Raw genomic sequence first — 25,088 nt, 5'->3', positions numbered from 1 at the left:
TATCTGATTAAAGTTTGAATTATATTAACTGTGCACAACAAAGAAAGACAGACACACAGGAATAAAAGTGAATAAGGATGAAAAAGAAAGTTATTGATTCGTTGTCTCATTTTCAGGGCTCGAAGTCGGTATCACGGTCCAGGAATAAGAATAAGGCTTCGTCATCATACTCTGCGAATTCAGCCAGGGTGAGGTCAGTGCCACCTGACAGAGTAGAAATTCCCTCATCTATGTGGCTGGCCACCTCCTCTTCATCCGGCACGCTCTCTCGTACTCTTATATCTGGTGGTATGAGGTGCTGATTCATCTTGATCATTGTTAACCTCTCCACATTTTTGGGCGAGAGGCGGCTCCGTTTGGGAGTTACAATCCCACCAGCCGCACTGAAAACCCGTTCAGAAGACACACTTGCGAGTGGGCAAGACAAGTAGTTTATAGCCAGGTTGGTGAGCTGTGGCCACAATTCTTTTTTCCCATGCCAATACGCCAATGGGTCAGAATTAACATAGACCTCTGTGGAGTCATTCAGATAGTCCTTCACCATCGACTCAAGGTCCTCCTCCAAGGTTCCTCCACTTTGCGTAGCTCTTGCTGTGCCTCTGACCTTTTGAGAACCAAACCCACGCAGAGCTAGCCAATCCTCTTCAGCCTCCAATGTTTCTGTTGTCTTTCGTGCAGATGATCCGGTTGCCGGTGTCTTTAACGGCTGAGAGGTCACTTGTGCCACAGCCACAGGTGCAGAAGTGGATTGTTTTGACTGGGGATGGCCTGCTGATGTACTGCCATTTCCTTCAATTTCCAGCCGTTCTGTTTCAAACTTCTTGGCTGACAAGGCTAGCCAACGTTTGTACTTTGTAACATCTTCATCACCAAAAGGAAAGAATGCTCTGCCTGCCAGCGCCTTTTTGTAGCGTGGATCCAGAATAGTAGCACAAATGTAATGCTGTTCTGAGTGGATCTTTTTAAGACGTTCATCACCTTGTAGGAGCTCTAATAATTGCTCAGCCAGAAGCAAAGAGTCTTTCTTTTTGTCATCTTTTCGAAACACAGAACACACCTCCTTCAGTTGGTCCTCCAGCATGTACAACAATGGGATAGCTTTTCCCAAATTAGAGTCCTCCTTGCTGACTGCACGCGTGAAGACCTCAAAAGGACGAAGCATGCGTGTTAGGCTTTCAACTATGTTCCATTGCGGCCCACCCATCCTCAGCTCCTCTATACCCTCTTTCAAGAAATATTGATTGAGTTGCGTATACTGCTCATACAGACGCTCAAGCATGTAGAAGGTTGAGTTCCAACGTGTTACCACCTCCTGGATGAGTGCTTTCACTGGCATTTGACATTGATATAGCATGCTCCTCAGCTGCTTCCGGGCCTTAAAAGAATGCCTGAAATGCTTGCAAATTTTTCGGCAGTTCTCCAATACACTGTACGCTGCACTGCGTTTATTACCCAAGAATTTTTGGACAACCAGGTTTATACAGTGCGCCAAACACGGCACTCTGAAATAGTAACCGTCCCTCATGGCCTTAACTATATTGGAGCCATTGTCCGTGGAAACATAACCAACCTTGCGTTTTAGTGGGGACAGACAGTTAAGGACCTTTGTGTTAAAGACATCCAAAATGTTTTCTGCTGTGTGACGTTTCTCCAAACCAAACATGGCTAGTGTTGCATGTTTCCGAGCACCTTTAAAAACAATGTTAGTGTCAACACCTGAGTTTAGCTTTGCTCTAGCCCCTGAAAAAGAGACCCAGTGTGCAGTGATGCACATGTAATCAGCGCCTGCGCCACTGGTCCACATGTCTGTTGTCAGATGTATAGTGTGAACAGCACTCTTCTGCAAAGCTGCCCCAATCACCTTCAGAACATCTTCATGTAGTGCTGGAACCGCAACTCGGGCAAAATAGAACCGGCTAGGAACCTTCCATTTAGGGCAGAGCGCTGTCACTAATTCTAGAAAACCAACCCCTTCTACAAAAGAAAAAGGGAGAAGGTCCAGAGCTAGCATTTTAGCCAGCTTAGTGTTATACAGACGGGTCATTGGGTGGTTGCGTTCATATTGCGCTTCTGTAAACAACATCTTTTTAATGTTGCCCTGGACCAATGATTTACGGGATGATGATGATCTCTTCGACCCAGTTACGCTCGCTGATGAACTTTTCCGCATTGATGTCTCACTCTCTCCCACACTCTTAGTGTGGCTCCCATGGGGTGTGCTGCTGACATGGGAACTGGGTGTAAGTGAAGTGTTTGAATCGTCTTCTTCTACCTCCTCGTCATCAGCAGATGACAAATCAACGTTTTCATTACGTGCAATTCCGGCTTTCTTGACCGCCTCTAGGTGCGGAAACCATTCGACAGCGTGCCTTCTCTCAAGATGACCTCTCTGGCCTCCGGTACCATTGTTAGAACCAAGCTTACCACGACTAAATCGAAGCTTACAAAGGCTACAAATGGCTACGTTTTCCTTTTTTGGGCAAACACTAAAGAAGTCCCAAACTGGAGACTTGAAATGTCTTCGGGGGCCGGAGGAGGCGGCGATACTGGTGGTGGTGGTCCTGCTGCTAATGACAGATGAAGTGGAGGATGTGGATTGCCGAACTTCAGTACGTTTTGCACTTTCACCACCACGAATTGAGGTCGAGGACGAGGTGGGTACCTTCTTGCGAAGAAATATGAAAGCGGTAGGTTTTGGTGTACTACTTAACTCCAAATCTAATGATTCCATTTCCATTGCCTCCTCGCCGACATCATCATCACGCTCAGCAGCTTCTCGGGATAGGGTCAAAATGTCTCTTTGCTGCATGCCCGGTGGGGCTGCAGTGACCTTTGTGATGACTGGCTCGTCGTCATCGTGAGAGGCTTCATCACCAGCAGTATCTGTCACTTCTTGTTGAGCCTCATCACACTCCATAGGTTTGAGTTTTTGGACGACCTTCCTTTTACGCTTAGGTGCCGGTGTCAGATCATGGTGTGCCTCTGCCTCACTGTCAGACCGCAGTTGTGGTTCCCAAGACAGATCACTTGCACCAGAACGAGGTGGGCTTGAAGAAGATGTAGACACCCCCCTTGATCTTTTCCTTGCTAGGGATGTGGAAGACAATGAATGATCATCAGGAGGAGTGGCTTCCAATGATACCTCAGCTTCAATGTCGATTTCCAAATGTGCCCCTACTTCGGGAGGAACAACTATTGTGGGCACTTGTGAACCTCCATGCACCTTTGCTTGCGCATCTCCTTTTGCTGCCTCTCCTTCCACATGTACTTGGGCGTGTACTTGCAAATGGTGTTGTTGTTGCGGCTGTGGTTGTTCAACACTTGTCAGATGAGTTACAACAACCTGTGTTGATTCAGGGACATTGCTGCTACTTTCTTGCGATGAGCCAACATCACTGGTCGATGGTGATTGGAGAAGTACACTGACTGCCTCTGAAGCACTCAAGGGCTTTGACTTAAGTTGGCGTGGTGGTGGAGGCACTGAACCCAATGGAGCAGGGGTGCTGCTCTCAGGTTGGTCCCCAGCAGATCCTGCTGCTGCAGGCGTATTTTTTTTTTGCTCCCAAAAAAAGTGGCGGGTGGCACACCAGCCTCCTTGGTAACTTGCTTCTTCTGCTCCTTACTAGCAACTTTCTTGCTAGAGGAGCTACGGAGAACTTTCTTTGGGGGCGGGGCCATCTTCTTCAGAGCAGGTCAGACAGCAGGCCGCAGTTGCACGAATTGTAGAGTTGTCTGAGGCCAGACGTGACGTCGCGTGACGTTATGCTGCACACACACACCGCTGCAGGACTTCTTCCTGGCACTGGTGGTTCTCTTGAGTCTTGTGCACCTAAAAAAAATGGAAGACAGAGGAACATCAGTTCAGTTATAGAGCACAAAAAAATCGAAAAACACTGCAAAATCAGCACAATCCCAATCCATCCATGCCCTCCATAATGTTTAAATTCAAGACAACCCACAGAAAGACTAGGCCCATGCAAGACTCACTACCCCTGGGCATAAATAAAGGTTGAAAAGTAGGCAAAATGGTTGGAGGCCTAACAACAAAGCCTGCATTCAAAATGGCCACTTGCCTGCCAGCACATGGCCAGTGCCTGTAGCTGCACTCAAAATGGCCACCAGCCACATGGCATGTCCCTCCCCATGAACACACCCAAAAATCGAAAAACACTGCAAAATCAGCACAATCCCATTCAATCCATGGCCTCCATGATGTTTAAATTCAAGACAACCCACAGAAATACTAGGCCCATGCAAGACTCACTACCCCTGGGCATAAATAAAGGTTGAAAAGTAGGCAAAATGGTTGGAGGCCTAACAACAAAGCCTGCATTCAAAATGGCCACTTGCCTGCCAGCACATGGCCAGTGCCTGTAGCTGCACTCAAAATGGCCACCAGCCACATGGCATGTCCCTCCCCATGAACACCCCCAAAAATCGAAAAACACTGCAAAATCAGCACAATCCCATTCAATCCATGGCCTCCATGATGTTTAAATTCAAGACAACCCACAGAAAGACTAGGCCCATGCTAGACTCAAATACCCCTGGTGAAAAGGCCACAAGTACAGGCCCAAAAATCGGAAAACACTGCAAAATCAGCACAATCCTATTCCATCCATGGCCTCCATGATGTTTAAATTCAAGACAGCCCACAGAAAGACTAGGCCCATGCTAGACTCAAATACCCCTGGTGAAAAGGCCACAAGTACAGGCCCAAAAATCGAAAAACACTGCAAAATCAGCACAATCCTATTCCATCCATGGCCTCCATGATGTTTAAATTCAAGACAGCCCACAGAAAGACTAGGCCCATGCTAGACTCAAATACCCCTGGTGAAAAGGCCACAAGTACAGGCCCAAAAATCGAAAAACACTGCAAAATCAGCACAATCCTATTCCATCCATGGCCTCCATGATGTTTAAATTCAAGACAGCCCACAGAAAGACTAGGCCCATGCTAGACTCAAATACCCCTGGTGAAAAGGCCACAAGTACAGGCCCAAAAATCGAAAAACACTGCAAAATCAGCACAATCCCATTCAATCCATGGCCTCCATGATGTTTAAATTCAAGACAGCCCACAGAAATACTAGGCCCATGCAAGACTCACTACCCCTGGGCATAAATAAAGGTTGAAAAGTAGGCAAAATGGTTGGAGGCCTAACAACAAAGCCTGCATTCAAAATGGCCACTTGCCTGCCAGCACATGGCCAGTGCCTGTAGCTGCACTCAAAATGGCCACCAGCCACATGGCATGTCCCTCCCCATGAACACCCCCAAAAATCGAAAAACACTGCAAAATCAGCACAATCCCATTCAATCCATGGCCTCCATGATGTTTAAATTCAAGACAACCCACAGAAAGACTAGGCCCATGCTAGACTCAAATACCCCTGGTGAAAAGGCCACAAGTACAGGCCCAAAAATCGAAAAACACTGCAAAATCAGCACAATCCTATTCCATCCATGGCCTCCATGATGTTTAAATTCAAGACAGCCCACAGAAAGACTAGGCCCATGCTAGACTCAAATACCCCTGGTGAAAAGGCCACAAGTACAGGCCCAAAAATCGAAAAACACTGCAAAATCAGCACAATCCCATTCAATCCATGGCCTCCATGATGTTTAAATTCAAGACAACCCACAGAAAGACTAGGCCCATGCTAGACTCAAATACCCCTGGTGAAAAGGCCACAAGTACAGGCCCAAAAATCGAAAAACACTGCAAAATCAGCACAATCCTATTCCATCCATGGCCTCCATGATGTTTAAATTCAAGACAGCCCACAGAAAGACTAGGCCCATGCTAGACTCAAATACCCCTGGTGAAAAGGCCACAAGTACAGGCCCAAAAATCGAAAAACACTGCAAAATCAGCACAATCCTATTCCATCCATGGCCTCCATGATGTTTAAATTCAAGACAGCCCACAGAAAGACTAGGCCCATGCTAGACTCAAATACCCCTGGTGAAAAGGCCACAAGTACAGGCCCAAAAATCGAAAAACACTGCAAAATCAGCACAATCCTATTCCATCCATGGCCTCCATGATGTTTAAATTCAAGACAGCCCACAGAAAGACTAGGCCCATGCTAGACTCAAATACCCCTGGTGAAAAGGCCACAAGTACAGGCCCAAAAATCGAAAAACACTGCAAAATCAGCACAATCCCATTCAATCCATGGCCTCCATGATGTTTAAATTCAAGACAACCCACATAAATACTAGGCCCATGCAAGACTCACTACCCCTGGGCATAAATAAAGGTTGAAAAGTAGGCAAAAAGGTTGGAGGCCTAACAACAAAGCCTGCATTCAAAATGGCCACTTGCCTGCCAGCACATGGCCAGTGCATGTAGCTGCACTCAAAATGGCCACCAGCCACATGGCATGTCCCTCCCCATGAACACCCCCAAAAATCGAAAAACACTGCAAAATCAGCACAATCCCATTCAATCCATGGCCTCCATGATGTTTAAATTCAAGACAACCCACAGAAAGACTAGGCCCATGCTAGACTCAAATACCCCTGGTGAAAAGGCCACAAGTACAGGCCCAAAAATCGAAAAACACTGCAAAATCAGCACAATCCTATTCCATCCATGGCCTCCATGATGTTTAAATTCAAGACAGCCCACAAAAAGACTAGGCCCATGCTAGACTCAAATACCCCTGGTGAAAAGGCCACAAGTACAGGCCCAAAAATCGAAAAACACTGCAAAATCAGCACAATCCCATTCAATCCATGGCCTCCATGATGTTTAAATTCAAGACAACCCACAGAAATACTAGGCCCATGCAAGACTCACTACCCCTGGGCATAAATAAAGGTTGAAAAGTAGGCAAAATGGTTGGAGGCCTAACAACAAAGCCTGCATTCAAAATGGCCACTTGCCTGCCAGCACATGGCCAGTGCCTGTAGCTGCACTCAAAATGGCCACCAGCCACATGGCATGTCCCTCCCCATGAACACCCCCAAAAATCGAAAAACACTGCAAAATCAGCACAATCCCATTCCATCCATGGCCTCCATGATGTTTAAATTCAAGACAGCCCACAGAAAGACTAGGCCCATGCTAGACTCAAATACCCCTGGTGAAAAGGCCACAAGTACAGGCCCAAAAATCGAAAAACACTGCAAAATCAGCACAATCCCATTCCATCCATGGCCTCCATGATGTTTTAAATTCAAGACAGCCCACAGAAAGACTAGGCCCATGCACCACTCACTACCCCTGGTCAAGGCCCCAACAACAGGTCAAAAATCGAAAAACACAAAATTTTACAAAAAAAAAAAATCGAAAAACACAGAAAAATCAGCACAATCCCAATTCATCTATGGCCTCCTTGATGTTTAAGTTCAAGACAACCCACAGAAAGAATCAGTCCACCCACCACTGAGTACCCCTGGGCAAAAGGCCCCAAAACAGCCCAAAAATCGAAAATCCCAAAATTTTAGTTGCAGCAACTGTAATGCCCCAAACAAACTTACTTGTAAAATTTCTAATCCAACAGTGATCCAAACAAAGTCAAAAAGGCCTCAAATCCAAAGATCCAGCAGCATCCACAAAAAGTAATCCTTCCAGGTCCACATCCAAATGAAAAGTGACCAGGAGATGGACAAAGCACTGGGAGGAGCCTGCTGAACAGGAACAGGAAGTTGAAGACTATGGGGCACTTCCTTCCTCCCACCCCCCTGCCCCCTCCCCAAAATGGACTCCTCGCTAAAAAAGTGCAGGCAAATGTCAAACTAAGGAGTTATTCACATAAAAATCATCATTTCTAGAAGGTTTATGCTGCTTGCTGGTGGATTTCTTGTGCAGAATTGCAAATTTATATTTTCGCTCGCCGCATCTCAAATCTCGCAATTGCGAAGTACCGCGAGACGTGATCTCGCCGTACTCGCGTTGACAAACTATCGCTGGCAAGCCGCGATGACGTAATCGCGCTCGCCAATTCCCGCGGGATCACACAGCAAGATCCAAAATGGCGCAGCACTCGCAAACTATCGAAAAAAACCACTCGGCAAACGATGATAAACGCCGCGCGCCGCAAAAATTGTATCACCAACGCCGCGCGCCGCCAAAAAAATCCGCTCTGTGCGAATTTGCGGATTTTGCGGGAAATCCGCAAATCTCGCGGATTGCGGATTTCCCGAAAATCCGCAAAATCCGCGAGCGGAACGGATTTTCCGCCCACGCTTAGTCAGCCTGGGCACACACACAGCCGCACCCCAGTACTTCAAAGGTCTTTAAAAGACCATTTGTTTGTTAATGAGGCTTTGTTCACCTCTTAGCGCCCCTGCAGCTCCAACCTTGACTGTGACTGGAATCGCCTGGCCCCCACAGAGCAGTGTCTCTGACTCGCACTGATGCTACCAGAGGTGTTTGCTGAAGTTTAAAAAAATAACACAGGTGCGATGTCTCAAGGTCTGCGGGCCGCCACTGAAGGCTTGCCGGGCCGCTACTGGCCCGCGGGCCGTACTTTGAGTACCCTTGGTCTACACACACATCCACCCACTAACCCATACAGTCACTCATACATGCAGTAAATCATCAATACAGGCACTGGTATATGCACTCATTCACCCATAGAAACACTCACACACTGCCACTCACCCAAAGAGTTGCTCAAAAACCTAGTAAGACATCCAAAGAATTAATTATTTTATTTATTTATTATTTATTTAACTTTTAAGGCGCTCAGCTACCCACAGAGGGTTTCCCGGCGCCAAGGGACAGAATTAAGGGAGGAAAAGAGAACAAACACAAATCATTGCTGAAAGAGCCATGTCTTAAGTCCTTTGCGAAAGCTGAGATAGAGAGTTTCAGTTTTCAGGGCAGTGGGCAGGGTATTCCAGATCTTGGGGCCTAAGTGTGAGAATGAGCGATCGCCCATTTTCACCAACTTAAACCAAGGAATTACAAAATCACCTTTACAAGAAGATCTCAGAGAACGGGTGAGGTGAGAAGCATGAATCAGTTCCTGTAGATAAACAGGGGCAGGGCCCTGTTTGATCTTGAATACATAGCAGAGGGCCTAAACATGATTCTGCTGGCGATCCTGAGCCAGTGGAAGTCTAGGAGCGACTGGGAAATGGAGACTCTCCGTGGAACATGGCAGAGAAGTCGTGCAGCTGCATTCTGCACAACAGGAAGCTTTCTGAGAGTTTCTTGGTCAGCTCCCAGATAAAGAAAGTTACCGTAGTCCAGGCGTGAAACAACTAAGGCCTGGACGACCGTCCTTTGTGTGGAAGCAGGGAGCAACCATAGAATTTTGTGGAGCCATCTTAAGATGGTAAAACATGTAATTTACTCACCTATACAGTTATACACGGACCACGTCACTTATTCATACCGATACATACAGTCTGCAACAATTTCTGACAAGCACACACGTATCCATGCAGCCACTGTCAAAATAACTCACTGCCACATATACTCACTTATATACTCCAACACTCACAAATACTGCCTTTCACATATGTAGTTACTTACACATATGCCACTAACATATCCATTCACTCACCAACCCAGCTACATGTACACTCACTCACCCATGCACTCCCTAACATGCGCACTCATAAACGCATACACCCAGTGAATCCCATACTCACACATCTATGCAAGGAGTCACACCCACCCACCACACAGACAGAATTGTTTGTTTATTGGAGTGCAATCTCATCTGTAGTAACTGCCTAAGACGGATGTATAACATTATCACTCCTTACTTTGCCACACACGTTTTTACATCGCAGATTTTACAACACATACCACTATCATGCATTTACATTCACTCATATTTGAAATACCTTCACCACGCAATCCACTTCTAAGCATACTTGTAACACGCTTGCTGTTACTGAAAAATCCTATCACAGTCTAGCACTACCACCTGCTGTTAAAAAATGATACATTCTTAGTATATTATTAACAATATATATATATATATACATTTTTTTTTAACAAATTCCATTAGTCGTTTACAGGTTTGGTACTATTTTAAAATATTATGTTTTTGGGGGAGACTGCACAAGCCCCATTTTTTAATTAACCATAAAAATATATGAAGTGTGTCACCCAGAGAAACACTACCACCTACTGTTCAAATGTGGGGTAAAGTCTTGCGTTGCAAAGACTTGCATGGCAACAGTCTTTATGATATAAAAAATGTGTGGTAAATGTTAAACGAAGTGAAAACTTCTGAGTAAAGTTTGTTTCCCCCCAAGATGAGTGAGTTTTTTCTTGTTGTTTCCTGGTCTGAGAGCAGAGTCCCTGGTTCGCCCTTTTAATTACTGCTGAGTTTGAAAATGCGCAAAATCACCAACAAACTTTGCTCATTTCGCCCCGCCCCTTCCACGTTAGTAGTATGCAATCATGTCCAAGTTGATGGACACCACAATTTACCAAAGTGACCCAAGCATGTTTCCCACCAATTCTGATGACATGTTCTTGATGCAGTGGAATATGAGGTCATCTCCACCAAAGAAAGAACAACTTACTTTATATAATTTAGAGAAAGTACCTGTGGTGGAGATTCAGCTCTTTGTCTGTAGTCTAGTCGTTTTCTATATACGAGAAATTCACTCAAAAAACAAAGGTTAAAGTGACGTTATAGTTAGGTGAATATGTCAGTGATAACATTTATATTCTATGACGCATAGATGGGTACAGGGCACCGCACACCATGCACGGCCTTTGGAATGCTGTAGGCCTGGTTAGGTATGGTAATAAAATATTACTTTACATGAAAAAAAATGAAATTTACTGAAAAAATGCAAAGTTATACTGTGTCATAGTTAGGTATGGTTATAATATTTTACTAAACATCAAAACACATGAGATATTCCCTGAAAGAGACAAAGGTTAAATTGATGTTACAGTTAGGTGAAAATGTCAGTTACAATGTTACATTCATGTAAAATTCGGTATTTAGGAATCAGTATTTCCCTAATACCTACATCGAGACCTTAGTCTTTTGTTTACATTTCTGAGGCCAGACGTTATTAGTCGGTCATGTCATTGTAAACATATGTCCACTAAGCAATCTTTATATCACGAGTGCCAGTCCTGATAAAATAGTGGAAAGTCTCAAAGAACGAAGGGATTAGGGAAACAGCAGAGACATGAGCAGTTTGGAGGGGGTAGGTGTTGGTTTAAGCAACAGCCTATGTATCAGGATGGCTACTGCAGACCTTTGTTGGTAAATGAGATAAACCAGGAACCCATGGGCAGAAGACTCATTGATCAACTTTAGGAGACAGCTGAAAACATGGCTTTATCCGACCACCCTGTAGACAATGAAGGTGGGACAGCAATTGAGAGAAAAAAGTGCAAAATAGTCTCAGCCCATACACCCAAGGATGAAAGATTGTACTCCATCAATTGTGAAATCAAGTGAAATTATTTGATTTGCTCTTTGAATAAAAATGTACCTGTGGTTCAAACAGACTGCAGCATTCTTCTGCTGGAGAACAAATTAGCATAAGGGGATCAGTGTGCCCTGCTTATTTTATTGTGCCCCATGGACCACTATTATTCAGGGCCCTATTATATGATGAGGTTTGTCACTTCCTGATCAAGTGATCATTTTCTTGCAATACCAATGCAATTATGAAATAGTTTTCTCCTATTGGTACTAAACTTCAAGCTACAAAATGGAAAGGAAATACGACCTGCATGGGTTCTCCTAAATTTCTAACTCTAATTCCACCAAATACAAGGTATGCTGTGATTTCCTGCTTGTGAATACTGTGGGTGCACCTGCTTAGACAGTGCTGATGTGACGGGAAAAAATGCAAAATGATTGTACAACAGAGTGATTTGGCAAAGCATGGGTTGTTGCAGAGTAAACCTACAATTTGGAAAGGGGAAAATTGTGTAAATGAATGTAAGTCAATTTGATACGCTGGGAATGAGATGCGAAAAAGCGCTGATATTTAACATTTATGTAACTTCAAACCTGGAAAGCTGGGGGGCGCTAGAGGGCGCACAGCAAGATGGCCCCACTGCTGGGAGGCTCTGCTAAACCGAGCTATCATCCGCCCATTATCTGCTGCATCTGAAGCCCCTGCTGATTGTTGGAACCTGGTGTGGGCATTTGGTGACCTGCTGGGGACGTTTTTCGCAGTTTGCCGAGTCCTGGTTGTGGCTGAATTGTGTGGCGCCTTTCCTGCCTCATGGTCGTGCCTAACATGGCTGCCCCCGTATCGTGACGGACAACTGTGTAATCAACTGCCCTGCCATCCCCTTATCTGAGGCGAGACGCTGCTATTTGGAGGCAGCTGCTGATCACTCTCCGTGAAGATACTGCCGGAGAGTTGCCTGACTGCATTCTGCCTGGCGCTGCTGTGACCTGTGGCGTTCGTGGCGGCATTGCTGCAGAGGCTTGCTGGAGAAGCTGGGAGCCCGTGTTAGTGGCGGATCATCCGGATTACTGGTGCCGGTGCCCGTCGGCGCCGGGGCGGTGAGTGGGGTCGGCTCAGCCTGCGGCTCGAACTGCCGAGGCTGGCTGGGCCGGGGTTGGGCCGGGCTCGGCTTGCTGCACCTGGTGCGGGGCTTCTGTCGCTTGTGGTGGAGCGGCCTGCTCTTCGTGTGGCCCGCGGATCTGGGTGACTTGCTGCGGGCGTCTTACATATGGAGCTGGAAGGCAGGAGCGCTGCAGTCAGCAGTTAGGAGGAGGCCTGCTGAGTCAGGGATGGTGGATGTCGGGTGCCTAGGTCGGACCCATTTTATAATAACTCCTTGGCCTGGCGATCTGATTTGGTGTGCACCCACCCTTCCCGGGAGGATCTGAACTTGGGCAACATCTATCTTGGAGGGCTACAAGTAGGGGGGCCCTCGTGTGCTGTGTGACGCGATTACTTTACATACCACTTCTGCCCTGAGCCTGCTGTGCCTGGACTGTTGAGGGCTCCTGCTGCATATGTAGGGACATTTCTGCGGCTCTTGTGTCTTCTCCTGGGCTGTGGTGGACTGCGGCCTACTGTGCATCAGGTGCTGTGTGCACGCGAGATCCTGTGTGCTGGGGGGTTAGCAGGAGCTCCTAGTACACTGTGCATCTTGCTTTTGGGGGCTTGTCCTGCCTGTGCCCTGGTGTGAACTTGCGCCACTTCTGCACACCTTCTGGGTCTCTGCGGGGTGCTGTGTGAACTTTGCCTGTCTTGTGGTGTGGAACGCTGCCCTGTGTGGTTCCTGAGTGCTGTTTTTTTCTGCTGCATCACTGTTACCCACACTAGTTCTTGCAGTGCGGTCTTCGGCCATGGGGCGAACTGACAAAAATCAAACTCAACTCACTTTTGAGTCACAAAGGGACCCCAAGACTCCGCAGAAGGCTGCGTCGGACTCGGAGGCGGACGCTAAATCAGGCGGGCCTCCCACATTGGAGTCTACTTTAATGGCCATGCAGCGAACCTTACAATCTATCGGATGGGCCATGGATGCTGTTAATCACATGCTTGACCTCATGTCGTCCCATCTAGAGAAACAGAGCATACGAATTAGGGAGGTGGAATAGAGAGTCTCGGCTGTGGAGGAGGGCCTCTCCACGGTCTCCGAAAAGACCCTGACATGGAAAAAGTCCTCTCCCTCATCCAAGCAAAGAACGAGGACTTAGAGGCGCAGTCCCGGCGCAATAAAATACGCATCACGGGGCTGCCCGAGTCAACGAAAGTGGGCAGGATGGAGACCTATATTGAATGCCTTCTCATAGACATATTTGGCGCTGAACATCTATCGAACATGTTTGTTGTGGAGCGGGCCCACCGGTCCCTGCGGCCAGACCTATCCCGGGGGCTCTTCCCCGCCTGTAATTGCTAGGGTCTTAAATTACAGGGACCAGGACACAATCCTGCGCCTGGCCAAGGGAGAAGGAGACTGTGGTGCATCAGGGAAATACTTTAGCCTTCTTCCTGGATTTCACTGTGGCCGTTCAAGCTGCGAGAAGGGAGTTTGGCGCAGTGAAGCAATTCCTGCGGGAGGAAGGGGTCTCGTACGCCATGTTATATCCCGCCAACTCCGCATTGGCGCTGCAGCTGATAATAAGATTTTCTCCTCCCAGAAGACCGCGATGGAACATGCCAAAAAACTGAAACACAGGAAGCGGGACTCTACTGAGGCACAGGATGAGGAGGCGTAGTAGTGCACTGAGGACACCTATGGCTCCATTGCAGTTGATCTTTGTGTCTTCATTGTTCATGATGAGATCCTTATGTGTTTTCATGCTGTAATTATTGTTTGCTGTATGCTCTAAAGCTGCATTGCTTATGAGGGCCATTAATTCTGCATAATCTTGGGGGAGGTCATCTTCTCTGTGGCCCTGGACTGGGATGAGGGGGTTAGACTGCCCCGGCTTCCTGGGTTAAAGTGGTCCTCACACCTTTTGGTTCATTATATGAGCTGGCCTAGCTGTACTTAGGGCCAGTGGCTTTACATGGTTTAAGTGACCCACTCTTACTCTTTTGAATCTTTATTGACTGTCAACTTGGGCTGAGATGTGTTATTATCGATTGCTCATTCGACTCCTGCACTGTGGGAGGATTGCGCATCTTTGCCCCCACACATGAGAGGACCCCGTATATTGTATTATATTGTTGGGGGGGGGATGGGCTGGGATGGGGGCTGGGATGGCTTTGGCATAGTTGGGGTGCTGAAGTGGGTGGGGGTTGGAGGGGAAGGGTCTGGGCTTTGGGGGATGTTTTTTGTTATTTCCTAGGAGCCAAGGAGTGATATGTCGCATTGACTGCAGTCAACTGCTTATCTGCTTTGAATTCGCCACTCAAGGTCTAAATTTATTGAAGCCGGGTAATGGGTAGTGGTCTCAAGTTTACTACACGGAAAATCAGGAAGGTATTTGCAAGTCTAGACTGTTTGGGCGTGAGTGTGGCTTTCCTTCAGGAAACTCATCTAACTGCTACTTCTGCAACACGCATTGGGGGTCATTGGGCTGGCGTGAGAGCGTCTTCCTCATATTTCTCATATGCGAGGGGAGTGCTGACCTTAGTGAAGAAGGTCCCTTTTGCGGAAATTAGAACGGAGATAGATGGCAATGGTCGACTTGTGATTGTGCATGGCAGGCTGGGTGCAAAAAAGTGTGCTGTTAGGGAATATCTATGGGCCGAATGTGGATGATCCTGCATTTTTTCGGATGGGTGGCGTAGGATACTATTGTTTCCCCCTGCTGAAATCATCTGGGGAGAGGCTTTCAATTATATCTAGATGCCGTCAAAGACAGATATGGGGCTGGCGAAGCTAGGCGAAAGAGAGCGTCAGATGTATTGTGGGGGCTTATAGATAAGGGGGATGTGCACGACATTTTGCGATTGCGCCATTCGGAGGCGTGCAAGAGTACTTTTGTGTCTTCGGTACATTGTTCGTGGTCCCGTATTGATTTCTGGTTGCTATCAGGAGAGGCGTGCCATTGGGTCAAGAATGTATCCCATGCGGCCCGATCTCTCTCTTATCAGTCCCCCGTGGTCCTGGAGATTATGCTTCCAAATTATCAAGTGCCACAATTTGCCTGGAGGCTTCAATCATCGGAGCTTAAAGACCCGGTATTTAAACAAACTTTAGCGGAGGCAATTGAGAATTATTTTAAAGAAAATGAGGGTTCTGTCAACAGTGCGGGGGTCCTTTGGGAGGCCTTTAAGGTCACCATCCGGGGGCCTGCATAGGGGTGCAGTCTGGTGTCCTACGTGCCATCCGCCGTCGGATACGGAAGTTAGCGGCTGACATCTCCCTTCTGGGGCGTGCTTATGATGCCGACTCTACTGCAGATAAACTTGCACGGATTGGGGTACTGGTCGCAGAGCCTAATGAAACTGTAGAACAGGAGTTACGGCACTCCTCAAGACATCGGGTGGCTCGGTATTATAGGGAAGGTGGGCGACCTAGTCATTCTCTAGCCCACAAATTGGCGGAGCCCCATAGTCAGGAGCCCATTCACGAGCTCCTTGATGACACTGGTACACCTTGCCATTCGACGGAGGCGCTTTGTGACATTGTACTGCAGTTCTTTATGCTGCTAGGGAGTCCCCTATGTCTAGGGAGACACATGAATACCTGGATGATGTGGCACTAGGGTGGTTGTCCAATGCTCATCGTGAGTATTTGGTGCAGCCCTTTGATGAGGAGGATGTGAAGGAGGCTATAATGGCCTTGCCGACATGCAAGGCCGCCGGGCCTGATGGTCTGCCAAGTGAATTTGACAAGACATACGCATCAGTCTTGGGTCCGCAGTTACTGGAGGTCTATGCTGAGGCCTATGATGATGGAATTTTGCCGCCTTCGCCCCGTGAGGCCTTGTGAGTTACTCTGCTGAAGCCTGAAAAGCCCCCTAATCAGTGTGGATCTTATAGACCACTATAAATCATTAATATTGACATGAAGATATTGGCCAAAATGATAGCCACTAGACTCCAGCCTTTAATTCCCTTATTAGTGTTACCCGATCAGTCTGGCTTCGTTATGGAGCGCTCCACCACGCATAATCTGCGCACATTATTTTCCACGCTGCACTATTTCGAAACAGATTTCCAGGCGGTTGCTGTGCTGCTTGACGCAGCAAAAGCATTTGATTGTGTACACTGGTAATACATGTTCACGGTTCTGAGCAGGATGGGGTCTCCTCCCTTCTTTGTGCAGTGGCTTAGAGTTCTTTATAATGGACCTGTCGCTAGGGTGCGGGTTATTGGCAGGGTCTCGTCTTTATTCCCTATCGAGAGAGGCACGAGGCAGGGTTGTCCCCTGTCGCCTATGCATTTTTCTCTGGTACTAGAGTCTCTGGCGTGTAAACTTCCTCAGAATCATTCTGACGCTGCGTTACGGTTCCGACAGCGCCCGCTAATTGTTTCGCTTTATGCGGACAATATGCTGCTTTATGTCTGGGAGCCTGCTACGTACTTATCACCACTGCTGAGGGAGTATGTCCAATTCAAAAGATTCTCGGGACTAGGCATCAACTGGTCCAAGTCTGTAGTCTTCCCGTTAACTGTAAACACGAGCAAATTTAACCTTGACTTCCCATTGGTTTGGACCTCTGAGCCGGTGAAATACCTGGGAGTGTGGTTCCACAGGGATCCAGAGGTAGTGATAGCAGAGAACTTTGGACGTTCTATCACTCGCATCATGGAGCAGGCAGAGAGATGGTCGTGTCTCCCATTATCGTTAGCTGATAGAATCGCAGTGGTAAAAATGGTATTCCTACCTAAGATGTAGTACTTTTTTATCAACATACCCATTAAACTGAATATAGTACTATTCCGCACACTGCAGACGGCGCTGCTGTCCTTTGTTTGGGGAGGGAAACAACCCCGATGGGATCTACTGGCGCAGGCCTTTGAGAGGGGGGGCTTTGAGGCTCCTGACTTTCGTCTTTATTACATCTGTGCACAGGCACATTTTGCCCATTACTGGCACTTCCCACAACGCTTTAAGCCAGATGTTTGTTTTTTGTAATTTTCTCCATTGAGGCTGATGCTGTCCTTCCCGTTCCGGTGCAGGTGATGGTGCTTTCGGGAGGCTCAGGTGGACTCAGGACAGAGATCAATCCTCCGTTGTGCACATCCAGGGCTTGGCGGGTGCTAGTCACTAGGGCGCAGCTATTATATTTGTATGCTCCTCTTCTGCCCATCGCCTCCCACCCGGGAGTGTCGGCGGCACGAGAGCCCTCTGCTTTGAGGAAGCTTGCGAAGGCGGGCATGGTCTGAGTGGGGGATCTGTACAAGGGGGGCCACTTCCAAACCATTGGCGAAGCTCAAAATGGAGTGGAGCATGGTTTTATGTTCAGCTTCACGTATGTTCAGATCCGTCAGGCCATTCGGGATGTGTATCCAGACTTTCCTGTGGAGCCTGCGACTCTGCGGGCACTGCAAGCGGTGCTTTTGGGGGAGTCATAAAGGGCTTATCACTAGGCTTTTTAATGCTTCCCAGCGGGAACGTGAGTTCATAAATCACCCATCATGCCAGCGCTGGCAGGCCGCGATGGGTACTCCAATCACGATGGAGGTCTGGACGGCCTGTTGTCAGCTTACGGGCCGATTTATGGCCAACTGCAACCTCAGAATAATCCACTTTAAATACTTGCATCAGGTATATTACTCGCCATTGAGGCTCCACAGGTATGGCTTGAGAGAGACTGCGAGCTGTGCGCGCTGCGGAGCAGTGAATGCTGATTTTTACCATGTTGCATGGCTGTGTGAACCTGTGCTTGCCTTCTGGACTGATGTGACTCGTATTCTGTCGGAGGTGGTGTTGGAACGTGTGGACTGTATGCCTTAGATGTGCCTGCTTGGTTATCTGAAATGCTTAAAGCCAGCTAATAGATGCATTGTTGCGATCTCCACTTTGTTTGCCAAGAGAGTGGTGGCACAGAGGTGGGGATCGAGGTCCGCTCCCACTACGTTTGGCCTCCTGGGATGGCGTTGGTGGTGGGATGGGAGGGGGGCGGAGTTCTTGAGCTCTATGCATTTCATTTGTCTTGAAATTATTCCTATTCTTAAATGTGTCCTTTCTTCTTTTGGATATGTACTTGACAAAATTGATAAATAAAGTTTAAAAAAACCTGAAAAGCTGATAAATGGTGTCCGGTTCCCAAATAATGACACCTTAAGGACAAAAACAGACAAAGGGTAAACATTTTGTTGAAAGTCTTCAGAAAACACCTTAAACGTTCGCCTTCCTGAATCATACCCACCTTAGGGATTTCAGGAACCAATCAATTGGAGATCAGATGTGTAAGCAACTAACTCCGTTGTGCTGTTTTCCTATGCTTCTAAGTGCTTTGTCTTCATCCTCATTGTCAATAATGCCTACGGCTTGTACTATGGTCCCATATGCTCTCACACGACTGTACATTTTTAGTGGAAACAGTGGGAAATCCTGCTTCGCTAGAAGGATTTACAACTGGGACCCCACCTTCAAATTCCCCTTGAGGATGGTTGTGACGGGGATACTGTGCCTGATCTGCCTGTACAATGTGAGTAAACGAGCCAGTTATCCCTTATACATCTGTACCTTGCTGAAGGCTGTGTGAAACAAAGATGGCATCGCTGCAGGTAAGGATCAATAATGCTGTTTGATGTTGACTCATATCGACTTTAACTCATGATCCCTTTTCATGTTATCGCATAATGATGTTCAGTCATGTTGTTTCATGTTGATTCTCACTCATGTCGTCTCAGATTGCCTCTTACCCGCTCTCATTCATGTCTCAAGTTGAAATCAAAAGCTGATGTTGCCAATTTTATCACACAAGAATTGAAATGCAGACTCTCTCAATTGCAAAGGCGAAATGGCAGAGAAGATTGCTTCATGTGCCCCGTGCCTTTTTCACAGGCATTAAAGGCTGGCGCCACTCTGACAGGCTGTTATTCCCCTCTCCTCAGTACCTCAGCCTTTGAACATATTTGTGTTGAATGCCACCTAGAACAGCAACCTCCAGGATCATAGGCAAAGCATGTACTTTCTGGCTAGAGGAGCAGCTCCTGGCAATTTTAATCTGTATATTCAACCAGCCTCTCAAATGCCCTCCTGCTGCAGAATTAAACAAACCTCTTAAAGTTCATTAATAGTTTTTGCCCGTCCTTTTCCTCATCACAGTTCTCAAAACGTGAAAGGAACCGCCTGTAGAGAAAAGACCAGTGTAAACAAAGCCCTGACCTTCTAAGCAATGAGTGACGTTCTAACTCTCCTACATGTAGAGGTCGCTTTGTGAAGAATGTACTAATTTGTGTGTCTGAATTGGGATGACGTCACTATTAAAGAAGTGTCTCAAAACGTTTCAAGTTCTCGATTCGGTGCTGAACACGGTTTCCAACCTTAGCCCGAACTACAAGAACTGGGGTAAAATCCAGATATAAAATACCGCACACACCACCCAGGACAGGGAAGAAAGGAAAAGAACAACTCACATTGCAAATCGAACAGATCCGATACAACACACACACAAACACAAGGGGCTTCATTGATGATGTTTTACCGTAGGGCTGCGCCGCACGCCGCGCTGTTGCGCTGCCCTACGGCAAAAGAAAAGGGCATGAATGCGCTGTATCTACAAGATGCGGCGCATTCCTGTCCTTTTCCACTGCGCCGGCGCACAATGGGCTGCTGTGCACCAACGCAGGCACCTGTGCACCAGGGTTCAAGGGTGCCTGCGTTGAGGGGATGATTGTTTTTGTGCAGGTAGATAAATCTTGCCGCACAAAATCAATCACATGAGGCTTTTTCCTTTTTTTGTGTGTGCTGCAGGATACAGCACACACAGAAAAAGGAAAAACGAGGAGAAATAAATATATACCTCCTCGTTGTGCCTCCCTTACGCCTCCTCCTCGGAGGTTTATGTTTTTGGCGCTGCCTCAGATTTATGATTTTCGTAAATCTGGGGCAGTGTCAAAATGCCATGGATGTTGCTGGAAATGCCCCCAGCTAAACCCATTGCATGCCCCTTTAACGCATAAAACTACGGTAAAAGGGACAATATTTACAAGGCAGCATTTAGTAAAAAAAAGTGGCTTAGTGCTGCCTGGTAAATATGGAGCAGGCTCCTGCGCCATGGATGCCCAAGGACCTTTGGGGGACATTCAGAACTGAAGTTGCGTAGTGAAGTGTTATGGTGAAGAAACAAGCCTTACAGGGGGTAAGGACAAATCCTAGGCACTCTAATAGGCACCGTGGTGCGTGGTTGCAATTAACAATTTTCCAGAAGTGGTTGTTATGCGGTAATTATTAGAATTTATTTCGAGAAGTCTTTCTCCATAATATTCGTTAAGTTTGGCAGTTCAATCATTCAATAATCATATTTCAGTCATATGATATGCGAAGTGTTAGCCATCATAGCTTAATGTCTCACTCCACAACTTCAGAAATGCGAGGCTCCACCATATTTACTCAAGGATATGGTGCCGCCTTGCGTTCCCCCCAGCGCTGCACAAGGCAGCACACACGGAAAAAGCAAAAACAAGGGGAAAGTAAAACATATCTCCCCGTTTCGCCAACTTAAGACCATGTTTTTCATGGGCTTAATTTTGGCGTTGCCTCCTATTTACGCTGCCCTTGTAAATAGAGGGCAGAGTAAAAAACAATGGGTGTTGCAGTGGAACGTCCAATGCAACACCCATTGCCCACCCCTTTCACGCTAACCATAGCGTGAAAGGAGGCCTTATTTACAAGGCAGCTTTAAGCTACATTAAGTGGCCTAACGCTGCCTTGAAAATAAGTCACGGCCCTATCGCCACCACTATGTCACTGAAAGTGCTATTGTGATGGGGTAGGGCCTTGTACGTATGTCCCTAAATATCTGCCACTTACATCTAAAGATACAACAGCGAACATCTTTCCTGCCTGATGGGAAGCTGCATGTTTTTCCTTTTTTCGTGGGGGTAAAAAAATACTGCTCCCGCATTGCAGGGCTCTGTGACTAGAGACACCCGATAATTTAATAAGCTTTGACAAAGACAATAGATCTGGCCATGGAAAGCAAGTGCATAGTTTATTTTGAATTTTGAATTGCAAAATGATGCCTTAAAAATGAAAAAAGTAAAATTATATATACATAATATATATATATATATATATATATATATATATATATACATATATATATATATATATATATATATATATATATATATATATATATACACATATATATTTGCATATTACCTACTGGCTATCGCCAGTAGGTATATATAGTTAGGATTATTTCTCTATGGAACTTTTGAAAATTCTATGTCTAATAACTTTGGCGTTTGTGGACGGAATTGGCTGAAATTTTCAGGAAAATGGCACATTCTGTTTCTGAGCAGCCCCTGAAAATTTGGGGGGGTTTCGTAAAGGGGTAGCCGAGAAAAAAGGGGGGTCCCAAAACGCGTTTTTCCCATGTTAATTTCCATAGGGCGTTTGGCCTCACTTTTAGCTCGAACGGCTGAATGGATTTGCACGAAACTTGGCAAAATTGTAGGGACTGTTAGCCCGATGTGCCTTTGCTAGGTCTCAATATATGTGCTCCAGTGGATTTTGAGAAATTAACGTTCAAAACAAGATATATATCTGTAACAGCGCTCCGGGCTGCGCTCCGGTCCGCTTACTTTTCGCGAAACGGAACTTTGCGATGCGAAGCTGATTGGCTTTCCGGTGTCTGTCAACATTCTAAAAAGTCCGGAGCGGCCGCCATCTTATCTCTCGGTAGGATCGAGAGAGAAGAAGAGGTGAAAAACGAAGGGGGAATTTAATGAAAGGGGGCAAGGTAGACCCCTCTTGACCCCCTAGGAATGATGTTGGGGTTATTAAAGGGTCCCGTGGGGAAAATAAAAAAAATTGATTTTTCACGGTAGAAGCGCTTCCCGGGCCGCGAATTGGGCCGCAAACTGGTAGCGAAACGGGAATTCGCCATTTTGTGTTTCGTTTTAATTAAATTACTAGGTATAAGGGGGTGCGGGAGACGTATCCTGATCCCTTATGTTTTCTGAGGGTGGCTGAGGAGGCTCATATATGTTGATACATGTCTTCCAGCGGCTGTGCGTGAGCTTTTTTTTTTTTTTTTGCTGCGTGACGTCTGTTAACGTTCGATTCGATGGAAATCAGGAAGTGTTGACCGCCAATTTGTCAGTGCGATAAAATATTTTGTTATAAATGAATCCTTATTGATAAACATTGTCTGCGCCATCTTGCCTTTTTTCCAATGCCACAATTTTGTCGTGCACGGCAGCCATTTTAGATGCCTTGACCAGACCCACTCTCTGCACGCCGTCGATTCTCAGCACGGCTCCCCACCCTCGCAAGCATCTCCCCCACGCACTGGTCACCCCCGCTCTCTCTCTCATGCATGGGCCATAAACTTCCCCCCATCTGCGCTGCTCTTCCCTGAGAATCACACCCTGTGCCCGCCCGACACATCCCTTTCACCCTATTCACTACCGCACCCTCTGACACTCCTCTTCCTCTGTGTCCGATTGTCCAGGCCGGTCCCAGGCTATCACCTAGCCCTGCGGATGTAGTTTATGGCCCCAGCTGTAGAGAATCCAGACATGCCAACCCTCCCGATTCAGGCGTGAGACTACTGATTTCAGTGCTAGTCTCCCGCCTCCCGATTCCTGCAAGCAAAAACCCGGGGGCATATTACCAACAACTAGCGATAATTTTTGTCTCTAACTTGTTTAGAGACAAAAATTATCGCCGCACATCGGCGATTTTTATCGCAGATAAACCTTGCTATTAGCAAGGTTTATCGCAAATGCGATAAAAAACGGCCGCAATGCATGAATATCGCTGAACAGTCAGCGATATTCATGCATTACCGAGCTAATGCTCTTAGCCATGTTATCCACCTCCCATTGGATAACATGGCTAAGAACTGCTCAGGGCAGGTGTTAGCTTTTGGAGATATTCGCGCTTAGCGCGAATATCTCCAAAAGTTGGTAATAGGAGATAGCGATGTTAGGGACTGTTTCCAGTCGCTAACATCTTGGCACGCCCACTTTGCATGTCATTAGTGATAAATATCACTGACATGCAAAGCGGGGCCCAAGATGGTCGCTATCTCCTTTTAGCTGTCACTAACTGGTGTTAGCGACAGCTTGGTAATAGGGAGATAATTTTATCTCCGCTTTCTTGGCTTTTAAAGCCAAAAAAGCGGAGATAAACCCCCTTGATAATATGCCCCACGATTCCTCGGGGGTTTCAGCTGACAGGGCTTGGTATTGTGTTACGTGCTAATTCTTCCAGGAAACGTCAGAGGGCCGATGCAGGGGCTCTAGAAGGGGTGATAAACCATTTAAGCCTCATTAACAAGCGCATGGTCTTTTAAAGATCTGTGAAGTACTCGGGGCGGCAGTGTGTGTGTGCCCTCTTTCAGGAGCGGGCGGGGGGGGGCACTGCCAGCAACTTGCCAGGCCAGGCAGTGTTCAACACTTGCATCACCCTTTCTCTGCCTGCTATTGCGCTCCATGCTTCGGAAAGGTAAGAAAAAGAACGTGCATTTGAGTTTGAAATGTCCGATCCTGTAGCAGTACACTTGCAAAGCCCACACATGACAATAACCCGATTCAAGGCCCCATTCACCCGATTTTTTAAAAATATATAGCACTCCAACAAAGTAGGATTATAAAACTTTATTAACTTTTAAATATATCGAACGCAACAAAAACTGTAAATACATTTAAACATTTTTTGGCAAAAAGAAGCAACAATGGTCAGTAGCTGTCTTTTGTGCGAATAGTCCCAAGGCAGCACAACGTGCTGAGTTCTGGACGGCACCCAGGTGATGTCACCTGGGTGCCGCACTGGTTTTTGGTTTCCTACAATGCAGCTCAGAAAAACAGCGTGGGACGTCCCGGGTGGTGCGGGGGGAGGCCTCGTCAGTAGCGGCCTGTTGTGCGAATAGTCCCAAGGCAGCAGAACGCGCTGAGATGTGGATGGCACCCAGGTGATGTCCAGTAAACTGCTGCACTGGTTTTGGTATCCTACAATGCTGCTCCGAAAAATGGCGTGGGGCGCCCCGGGGGGGGGGGGCGTGGGGGAGGCGGCGTGAACGGGCATCCCCAGGTGGCGGCCATAAAGCTGAGTTGCGCCCGCTCTTGCGGCTACAGCATCTCGCTCACCATGTAGTTGAGTTGCGCCCACTCTTGCAGTGCAGCGATAGGCGGCTGCCACAGGACTCTTAAAATGGCGGACGGCTCTTCGGATTTGGGCCTGGTCCACTAAAATGGCGCTGGGACACCTTGGAACTCGGACGCTTGCCTGCTAGGGCTTGGGCTCCATTCTCGAAAGCGTCCCCTCAGCCGTGAAGATTCTACAAAAGTCTTGGGGGCCCTCGACTCCTGCAGGCTTCCGGTGGGGAGCGGCTGCCATGATTGCTCGCGGAATGACCACGACGGAGCCACAAGATGGTGGTGCTCTCATGCTGACGCCAGCTTCAGTCTGAATCATCCAGAAACAAGGTGGGGCTTTCATCGTTTGGGAAAAAAAAAATGTTCTAAACCCATGAAAAGTGTTATTTTTAGGTCATATGACCAAGCCTTCCATCATTAGGAAACCAAAAGTAAAATGAACCAATGAAAAGTTTTATAAACAAGTCACATGACCTGTTATG

The 25,088-nt window shown here is 47.0% G+C and overlaps 1 protein-coding gene across 1 annotated transcript in view; it reads left to right on the top strand.

The window, feature by feature from the left end:
- Positions 1–25,088, top strand: part of LOC147728924 (stimulated by retinoic acid gene 6 protein-like) — a 538,794-nt gene that overhangs the window by 304,091 nt on the left and 209,615 nt on the right. Inside the window, exon 9 of the mRNA XM_086959168.1 lies at positions 18,863–18,977. Within this exon, the coding sequence (XP_086815294.1) occupies positions 18,863–18,977 (115 nt within the window). The remainder of the gene's footprint in view (positions 1–18,862; positions 18,978–25,088) is intronic.

Source organism: Lissotriton vulgaris, chromosome 2_2, assembly GCF_964263255.1.
Source record: "Lissotriton vulgaris chromosome 2_2, aLisVul1.2, whole genome shotgun sequence".
NCBI classification, from domain to species: domain Eukaryota; kingdom Metazoa; phylum Chordata; class Amphibia; order Caudata; family Salamandridae; genus Lissotriton; species Lissotriton vulgaris.
The sequence above is the reverse complement of the archived record's forward strand: the minus strand, read 5'-3'. Positions and strand labels throughout refer to the sequence as shown.